The sequence below is a fragment of the Cibotium barometz genome, chromosome 66 (assembly GCF_041138505.1).
Source record: "Cibotium barometz isolate CiBa-2024 chromosome 66, ASM4113850v1, whole genome shotgun sequence".
Classification (NCBI taxonomy): Eukaryota; Viridiplantae; Streptophyta; class Polypodiopsida; order Cyatheales; family Cibotiaceae; genus Cibotium; species Cibotium barometz.
This window is the reverse complement of record NC_141111.1, coordinates 15121742-15132093: the sequence shown is the minus strand read 5'-3', so window position 1 is coordinate 15132093 and position 10352 is coordinate 15121742. Positions and strand designations below refer to the sequence as shown.

The window sequence follows — 10352 nt, the reverse complement described above, 5'->3', positions numbered from 1 at the left end:
GATTTCACTACTGGTCATCACATCATCAATTAACTAATATTCAAATAATGTAAAGTAGAAATCTTAAGCATTCAGTGTATGCCTTGTTACAGCTCAGTCTGTGGAGTGGGGGGGGGGGGGGGTGTTGTGTGTGTGGTGTTGGTTTCAACAATTCCCTATGAAGTGGCTTGCTTTGCTGCCCTATATGTTGAAAAGAAGCAAATGTGCAATATTTTTCCTTTGAGTAATTCTTTTCAACGCAATTCAAGTGAGGCCAAATGCCAATTATTGTATGCACCCCAAAAAATAAAGAGTGAAGGCTCTATCCTTGGTTTGCAAGGGAGCACATGCAAAATACAGAGAAGAGAAGTTACAAAATTCAATTGGTGCTTTGAGTGCAAAGACGAGGATGGTGTCTATTTTTAAAAAGAAAAAGAGGGACGGCCTTCTTATGAAGGATTTCACTTCGGCTTTATTGTTCACATTGGCCCACAGCAAGGAAATGTCTTTCTCTGCAAGGTAGGCCAACTAGGCATGCTTATAGCTTTGACAAAACTATACAATGCCATTGTAAAGACTTGAAATTAGACATTAAAAAATCCTTGATAAATATGCCTCAAAATTGAGCTTTGATTGGCCAGTCCTCTTGTAGAATTAGCTTTGGGTTCACCATGTCTAGAATAGACTTGGCTGATTATACAATTGTAGAGAATTGTGAGTACTGCAGATGTTCACCTTGGCTTTGCTTGAAATGGATCTTAGCTTTGGTGATTAACTTGGCCAACAAATAAGGCCTGTAATGTTAACCTTCTTTGCCAAGAACCTTAAAGTGGTCCAAATTTGAACCTCCTGTTAAACTTCTCATACGCCTCCCTCTTCTCATAAAAGAGGAAGATGGTGTATATCAAAGCTCTTCGTGTGAAACCTCCCCTTGATTGTTTACCCGCTGCTTTAGAGCCTGCATTCATTCATTAATTAAACGAGGCCATTGAGACGACACTCTTTGATGGACAGCCAAAAAAGAAGATGGACGGACAATATTGCCCATGCCCATTGTCCCACAAAAGGATGAGCACTGTGCATAAGCCCTTGAGGCTCGCTTTCTTCTCTAAAAAATTTACAAAAATCTACACACTGCAGCATCCAAGCAACAAATCGATGCGTAGAACTTACCGCTAATCTTTCTTCCAGGCACACTGCAGGCACAGAAAGCTCAGCCACATACCTACAAAACCAAACTCACAATCAGCCCTAAAAGAACACAACTAGATTCATTCCATGCTTTCCTGTTTTGCTAATTTCCTACAACTTACTCGCAACGGCTTGGCTCGTCTACATCCCTCAGCTCTATTTTAGCACCACAACGCAACTTCACCTGCATGTGGACATCAACATAGAGTCCTTAACCCGGATATCAATTCAAGCTTTCGCTTTTCCATCAAAAAATTTAAATTTTAAAAGCACTCTGGAGCAGTGCCACAAAATGTTGTTTTGATTCAGTCCCCATATGGGCTGTCTCCTTGTCTGTTTCAAGGTCAATCATCATACATTTGCAGTATATGAGCTGCATTAGCATACAGACTTGAATCTCCCCAGGTCTTCTTGTTGGCTTGCATCCAACCAGCAGCCTGCCTGAAATATTGCACGCTTATGCATAATGCTGGCTGCAGCTAGGCTCCCTGCTTACCCATGCACATCGCTAGCCCATACTCGGGCACCTTACAAATGCTCTGAAAAATTCGCATCGCTCAATGTGGATGTGACAAAGTAGCATAGGGTGTGGAATCGTTGGTCAGAAGAGCTTTTAAAAAAGTGCAAATTTGTGTACTATACTTACTAAACCTTGAGTAAGTGGGTCCAAGGCTTAACCGGCATGGGCCAAGCATTGATCTCATTAGACTAGGTCATGCATGTGACATCCTTAGCATGGACAGGCTAAGGGGTAAGTTTAATACATGCAAAATGTACACAGATTAGCAGTTGGCCATTTAAGGAATTAATTATGAATCACATAAAAGCACGGGCCTCAGAAGACTGAACTCTGTAAGGGAGTAGATGTGCACATTTCTTGTTTTGAGCCGTGTCTCAATCTAGTATAGGTTTCCAGGTGTGGTATGGGACACATCTGTGGGCATGGTGGTCTATGATTTGGAGGCTCCTACGATTAACGGTGGTCTTGAGCAGTCGGGCCAATGGTTCTGTTGGTGGTCACTCACCTGCTTGTCTGTACATATGAGTGCATGTGTTTGGTGCTCTACATGCAGGTTGGCACTCGTTACCTGTACGAGCGTGTAACAATGCAACCCATTTTTCTACAAATGGAGGGGCTGGCTATCATTTGAGTGCAATCATTCTCTTATTTTAAGTTTCTATTCAACCATGCTTTTGACACCTTATTCTACTCTCCTTATCACGTAAGCTCTACCATACCCTTAGTCTTTTCTCTTCTCTAACCCTTTTCCCTCATACCAATCTCTCTTCCCTACACTTTCCCCTTTCTCTCTCTCTTCCCCATGGGCACCCTGCTTACCCATGTGTTTCTTGCAACTATGCATTGCCACAGCCCATACTCAGGCAGCCTTTGCCTGAAATTTTTGCACCACTCAATTTAGGTGTGACAAAGTAGCATAGGACATGGAGTAGTAGGTCATAAGAGCTCTTAAAAGAGAGCGATTTTGTGCACTATACTAATTACTAAGTCTTGAGTAAGTAGGTCCAAGGCTCTGCCAGCATGAACTGTGCACCTTCCTTGCCGCTATGCTTAGTGGGCTTAGCCTGAATGCTCTGATACCAATGTTGCCTCATTACACTAACTCATGCATGTGACATCCTTGGAATACTAGCTTAGGGCTAGGGTTGATACTCTGAGTCATACAAAAATGTAACCCAGATTAGAAGTGGCCATTAAGGAGCTAATTAATAATCCCGTAAAAGCATGCTTATTAACAAGGCCTCATACCTATATAAGTGAGTAGGTGTGCACATATATGTGCTTTGAGCCAACAGTGTGGGTCTCAATCTAGTGACTAGTCTAGGTTGCTGGGCATGGTACGGGACACATCTGGTCTATGATCTGCAGGCTCCTTCAATCAGGGGTGGACTCGAGCAGTCGGGTCTATGGTTGGGTTAGTGAGTCTGTCAACTACTTTCCATAAGTTGTCTCCGCATATGTATGCATGTGTTTGGTGCTCTACATGCAGCTTGGTCCTCCTTACAGTGTCAATAATGCATCCCGTCATTTATATGCTCACCTCAACTCTAACTCTCTCTGAATCATTTTCTCTAATTTACATTATTCTATCTCCTTATCACGTAAATGCTACCCTACCCTTAGTCTTCTCTCTGCTCTAATCCTTTTTACTCATACCAATCCCTCTTCCCTACACTTTCCCATTCTCTTTCTCCCCGCCTGCTCATGTTTACTTGGGATCAAAGCTACAGATCTGATACTATGCGCTGGTCCCAATCCTGATTTCTTGTTTAATTGATAATACCAATTTAGATGCAAATTTCATTGCATTAGTGAGTTTCCTATGACAAACTACATCTATGGGCTACAGTTGATTACCATGAGTCACTTCTGAGATATGGCCTTTGAAGGACGTCCTTTAGGTCAGTACAAATTTGTGATCTCATTACATGAGACACACCTCACCTATGGTACACGTGGACAGGATCGAGCAGTGTGGCAGCAATGGACAGCAGACAGGCAGGCGCAGGTCTTGGACAGCTGCTTGTGCCACATGGCGATCGGCCAGTAGACCAAGTCATCGGCAATCCTCTGATCTGACCGACATCACATCAGCAGGCACCAGAAATAACGATGCATATATATACGTGGGTGGAAAAATCGTCATAATCATCTGCAAAATACAAAGCGTTGGACTTCTCCAAAGTGTCTCTACAGGGCGAATCTAGCCAAAGGAGAATTCAACAGAGCAATGGACTCAGCAGTGACGTCTTCCTCTGTAATCCCTCCCATTGTACTTGATTTCAGATGTAACACTATTTCTTCTACATAACACAGACAATACTTTAGGACTCTTGCACTCTTCTTTCTATCTCTGAAAATCCTAGCACATAGACACAAGTGTTCTACAATTGGTATCAAAGCCTAGTGAACATGCAAATTTTTTCTTTAGCAGCACCCATGTGCATTGTGACTACTTCGATAAGGTAGAGCCCCTAGTGTAAGCTGAGCGAGGCGTGTCGTGACAAATTCAACCACGTGTCCAAGATATAATGATAGAGAGAGAGGGAGAAGGGAATAGGGATCTTGCACAGTACACCACACTGAGTGGGGAACAGGCCCCGCCCCCTTTCAAGAATTTATTCAGGAACAATCCACGGGCACGCTGGCTAGGATCAATACAATCAATGAATACAAAAGCAAACAAATATGCCGATGTAGAATCCCTAAGTCGAAGTCAGTGTCGAGGCACGAGATCTCTGATGCCGAGCACACCACGAGGATGACCCACAAGAGTCTCTCACCGGGCTAGTGCCAGATCCAAATCCAAGTGCAGATCCAAATCCAAGTCAAGTCCAAGTCCAAGTCCAAGACCAGATCCAAGTTCAAGTTCAAGTTCCAAGTCCAAATCCAAGTCCAAGTCCAAGTCCAAGTCCAAGAATCACTCTCTCATCCCATGAGTAATCTTCACAACTCCTACAACCTTGTCCGATGAAGAAAACCATGGAAAAGCTCTTTCTGGCAAGAAAACTAATATAAAACCTGTTTTAATAGTTTTCGGGCAATAAAAACCTCCAAAAAGCAATTTATAGAGATTTTGGAGCAGTTTTAGGATTTCTAAAATTTTCAGGGTTTTTGAAACTCTCAGTCCGCACAGCTCCGCACATTTCCGTACGGTTTTGTTGTACGTATCCGTACAATCGTACTGACAGATAATGATGTGGCACTACAACCGATGAAGGCGCTCTGAATTAGCAGGCAACGATGAAAAACTCCATCATTTGGTTCATGATCAAGAAGATGATTTCCAAGCTTCAACGGAGATGGCAACACCTTAAAGATGAAGAGGTTGTTCTCCAACTTGATGTTCAAGGGAGACTCGTGCTTCTTTTATACTTGAAGAGGGCCCTACTTTTTGCCAAAAGCTTATCCATGCTTTGCTTTTGCCATTTTACTCTTTGCTTTTTACTTTTCGCTTTTCAATAATAAAATATTACTTAACTTTTGTCAAAGTTATTTAGCTTTTGCTTTTCTAACTTCAAGGCCTTACTTTTTGGCCTCGGAGCTCCTTTTTGGAAAGGCGGCTTTTAGCTTTTTGGTCCGGCTCAGTCTCCTCTTGCCAGTGGTGCCCCTAGCTCGCAGTAAACTTAGTTTGACTTTTTACTTTTTTCTACATTTTGACCAAAACTTAATCAAATCTTATGGACCCTATCCCCGTGTCTTCTTCCACCTGTCCAAGCATGGGTTTCATATGTCAGAATGCACAGCAGAAATGAGAGACAACTACTGTAGAGAGCAAAACGCAAAAGAGAGAGAGAGAGAGAGAGAGAGAGAGAGAAGCAGTAGATCCGATGATATGATACAGAAATGTGGTGTGGGGGCAAGGCCATCTATATATATGGCCCTAGGCTGCTAGTCGGCCAACCTAAAACAAGCCGACAGCAACCAATATATCCACAACTGAGAGAAAACTCCAGTCGGCCAGCCCATACTCAGTCGGCCAGCATAGTGCAAGTCGCCAACACTGAGCACTGGGACAAACCCAGTCGGCCAGCAAAAAAAACAAGGCATACCAGGTCGGCCAGCAATACAACAACCGACAGCACTCACTCACAGCCCCACAGGAAAGCCCAAGTCCAATCTGGTGTTCAACAACCAAATCAATGAACGAACAAGCTTCCGATACAGAGAGACATCAACCTACTCACAAGGGTCATTCATTGTAAGCTTCGTGATCGGGTCCATTGGTTACGTAATAGGCTTGCAATTCTCCATCCCAAAGGCCTTAAGCAACTCATGACCATACCGCTACTGAGAGACAAAGAACCCCCTCTGGGTTTGCCAAATCTCCAATCCCAAGAAGAAATGGAGTAAGCCTAAGTCGATCATTCAAACTCCTTTGACAAGGCAGCCTTCGTCACTACTATGTGCTCCATGTGACCACCAGTGAGAATGAGATCATCCACATAAAGGATAATCAACATGACCAAACCGCGTTCCCGAAAGAGATACAAGTTAGGATCTGCAACTGATCTCTAAAATCCTATCCGTAGAAAGAAGTTATTAATCTTCTGATTCCAAGCCCCGGGAGCCTGCTTAAGACCATACAAGGCCTTCTGCAACCTGTATCCCCTTTGATCTTGGAACCTCAAAGCTTGGAGGCTGCTCAACATACACCTCCTCCTGCAAGTCACCATTACGGAACGTGGATTTTACATCCATTTGATATACGGGCCACCACTGAGAAGAGGCAAGGGCAAGAACAGTCCGAATCGTGGTCATCCTCATAGTCGGTGCAAAGGTATCCTCATAGTCGATGCCAGGCCACTGAGCATAACCCTTAGCCACAAGGCTGGCTTTGTGCTTGTCCATCGACCCATCAGACGTATACTTGGTCTTAAAGACCCACTTGACACCAATAACTGACTATTTTGACGGCCTCGGAACCAACTCCTAAGTTTTATTCTTCTCTATGGCATCCAGTTCCAATTGCACGGCTTTTCTCCAAGTCTCCTGAGAAAGAGCTTCTTTCACAGAGGTGGGCTCTTTGTCCCGCATGATATGAGACATCAAAGCATAGTTTACATGTAAGAGCTCCACTGAATGGTTTTTGTCATGAACTCTGTGCGATCTTAGAGGTCCGTCCTCTGTGGTCCACTCGGAGGGAAGCTCCGTAACACCGGACTCCCGAAGGGTGTCTAACAATCATCTTGATACTCGAACAGAACACGGAGCCTTCTGCTGCTACTGGGGCTCATCTCCAGCCTCAGGCTCAACCTCTACAACTAACTGAGGCTGTCTAGCTGGAACAATAGACTGGGAATCATCCTCAAATTCATCACGGTCTCCAAGAAGTGGCAGCTCATCATCAGTGGAAGCTGGAACATGCTCATCAAAGACAACATCTCTACTCACAACAACCTCATTCCGCTCCGGGTCATACAACCTGTAGCCTTTGGAAAGAGAGTTATATCCCACAAATACAACCTTCTGGGACTTTGAGTCAAGCTTCCCCCTCTGCTTCTTTGGAATGTGACCATGGGCATCACTCCCAAACACACGGAAATGGGAGACATCTAGTTTTCTGCCAAAATAAGCCTCAAATGGAGTTATCTTTGGTACTCAAGTCATCAGAGATCGGTTGAGGATATGGACAGCCGTAGCCACAACCTCTCCCCAAAGTGGACGAGGAAGATCACAATGCTCCAACATCGTCCTCGCCATCTCCACCACAATCCAGTTCTTTCGCTCAACCACTCCATTCTCCGAAGGCGAACCTGTATTGGCCAGCTCCCACTTGATGCCATGTTCCGCCAATGGACCAAGTCGTGGGAAGTTCTCTGATCTGACCAACATCAAATCAGCAGACCGACCTGCAATAAGGATGCAAAATTATCATAATCATCACAGCGTTGGACTTCTCCTGAGCGTTTTACAAGGCGAATCCAGCCAGAAGAAGAGCCACCCATCACAGAACGCTTAGTCACTGCCAAAGGCTGATGATATGACATAAGTTGTCATTACACTCAATGATTGGGTATAGGTACCTTCAAGCTCCGATCTGGACCATTCCAGCACTTGTCACCCCGCACAAATTGCATGCTTTTGTAGTCATCTTTAAAGCCATCCCAGTTCCTGCATATTCATGCTGCTTGTTAGACTTTATGCAAAAAATGATAAACATAATTTAAAAAAAGTGTCCTGGAAGAGACAAACACAAGGCTTTTGAAGGTTCAATAGGAACATTTCAACTGACCCCAATGTAGTAGTTGAGTGCCCTTCCACCTGCACCCCATGTCTATATGGACAGACCTTGTACGTGTATCTAACAAGTCAAATGACATATGTTCAGAAAATGTATCTGCACAAAATCTCACATACATATGTACAGAACAATCATAACACCATTTTTTGTTCTATTTTTCAGTTCTAAAACTTACTTCTTCAGTCGTAGCTCAAAGCATTGACCATAGAGGCTATAAAACTCTCCATCCTTTCCTGGATCACCAAAAGACAACAACAAGTAATGATTTCCACTGCTACTCTGTCAACTCAACTGCAGTCAAGCTTTTGGCTAACCCCATGTAAGGGCACTATTTTTACTTCAAATGTTACACACACACACGCACGCACGCATGCACGCTCGCTATTCGTACGGGTGATTTGAGATACCGAAATCCTGCTCCAGCTTTTTTTCAAGATCAGAGATTTTGGACTGAATATTGCTCAATTTCGAGGTCGAATCCCGATACTCTTTGCGTACACGATCGGCTTCTGTGAAATTACACCATAAAAAACTATTGAATTCAAATAAAAATTCTTGGAACATTTTATACCTCCATAAGATTGGAATATATCCAAGCTAACACATTGAGAGGATAATTGCACTTTTCAACAAACTAACACAAAGAGGAACATAATATACCTCCATAAGACTGGAATATATTCTTACACAATGAGAGAATAATTGCACTTTTCAACAAACTAACACAAAGCAAAGAAAAGTCCATTACCCACTTCAGAGACAAGGTGAGCTCAAACTTGCCTGATTTGTCCACTGGCAATCTAGAGAGACTGTAAAAGCTTGAGAGGGCCTTGAACCCACCCTTCAACTTAGTCCATAACCAGGTAGCTTCATGAGAAGCCTCATCACCTAGATACAAATCATACATGGCATAGGCATCCAAAACAAAAGCAAGCGTGATTGACACGGCTTCCAACGTAACAAACTTCACTTTGCTTTGCAGTAACAAACTTCACTTTGACTGTTGGTAATACATGCAGGTGCACCAAGCTGTTTATACCTGTGGAGCCAAATGCCTCCGTTGCCTCATTCTGTTCATCTACATCATCGTTCTCATACTCTTCATCATCCTCATCCTCTGTGGGTACCTCGTCTTCTTGTTCATGGTCTATATCACCATCGTGGAACTTTTCTTCTGAATCCGCATCACGATCATCCTCCACTTCCCCTGCCTCTTCGTTTTCAAGGTTTGGATTCTCTCCTGTCCAGCGAGATGCTACAAGACGTCCTAACTCCTCCTTTGACAATCCCTCACTAGTTTTTTCTTCTGATGAAGCACTTTCTTTGTCATCATCACATATCTCTTTCTGTTCATCATGTTAAAGATGTCACTAAAAATACACATGGCTGTCATGGAAAATTTTGTCGACAATCCAATAGCACATCAAAAAAAAGGGGGAGAGAGAGAGAGAGAGAGAGAGAGAGAGAGAGAGAGAGGACAGAATTCATATACATAGTCAAGCATTCATAGTACGCCCCCTTAAAAATACTTCAGCCCAAAACACAGATATGCAAACCATTGTTGCTTTTATTGAACACACAAAAACATGTCAAGAAATAGTTAAGAGGGATTCTTCCTTCAATTCACCTCCCAGCCTTGCCTCCATGTCAAGAAATAGTTAAGAGGGATTCTTCCTTCAATTCACCTCCCAGCCTTGCCTCCAGTCTCCTCCCAGCCTGTACGTATCTTTCCTCGGAAATTCCACAATTGGGCTTCCATGTGGCCCATTCCTTCCTAAGACATAAACCCCCTTGAGTTTACCTATTAGTTTGTCTTGTGAATCCCCTCTTCACATTGGCCACCTCAAAGCTCAAGCACTAGCAATTTGTGTGCTGAGAGCAAGAAGCAAGTTTTCAGTTTGTAGGTCAGCTGCAGCTTAGGGAGCATGTAAGCTAAACTTGAATTTCAGAAAGAGAAATAGCCGATACTTGGGATGTCCCGTAGGGGTAGATTCACTTTGTGTGTGTCCTGGATGTTTGTATAAACCAAAAGCCTTAGCTTCCTTCTCAATGGTCAGTCACATTCATCTTGTCACCGCACAAACCATACTTAAGGTCCAAAGACCGCTCAATTGATTATAAACTCTAATGGTGTCTCTTACAACGATTGGAAACAATCATTCCTTTAAACTCCTATGCGTGGACACTGCATCCTGTGGTACAAGCGGTCTAAGTATGATGAGCATTACCCTCTCTAGAACAGGGATTTCAGTCATTTTGCATGCCCTGGCTCAGACCCCCCTCTTCTTGAGCTTGGCAACTACAGTAATATCTCATCAGTACAAACACATCTATTACAATCTTCCTTGATTAAAATCTAAGTACCTCACTCCGACACATTATTTCTCAATTTAGGCTAAACCAAGACAGATGATACGT

General features: G+C 43.3%; 1 protein-coding gene across 1 annotated transcript in view; it reads right to left on the bottom strand.

Annotated features, from left to right (window-relative positions):
• Positions 1–211: 211 nt before the first annotated feature.
• Positions 212–10352, bottom strand: part of LOC147602798 (glucosidase 2 subunit beta-like) — a 28081-nt gene continuing 17940 nt past the window's right edge. The window contains exons 6-14 of the mRNA XM_086797755.1: positions 8974–9280; positions 8715–8822; positions 8342–8443; positions 8110–8167; positions 7926–7994; positions 7717–7804; positions 1293–1354; positions 1153–1204; positions 212–937 (exon numbers count right to left, since the gene is read on the bottom strand). Coding sequence (XP_086653881.1) covers positions 884–937; positions 1153–1204; positions 1293–1354; positions 7717–7804; positions 7926–7994; positions 8110–8167; positions 8342–8443; positions 8715–8822; positions 8974–9280 — 900 coding nt within the window. The 3' untranslated portion in view covers positions 212–883. The remainder of the gene's footprint in view (positions 938–1152; positions 1205–1292; positions 1355–7716; positions 7805–7925; positions 7995–8109; positions 8168–8341; positions 8444–8714; positions 8823–8973; positions 9281–10352) is intronic.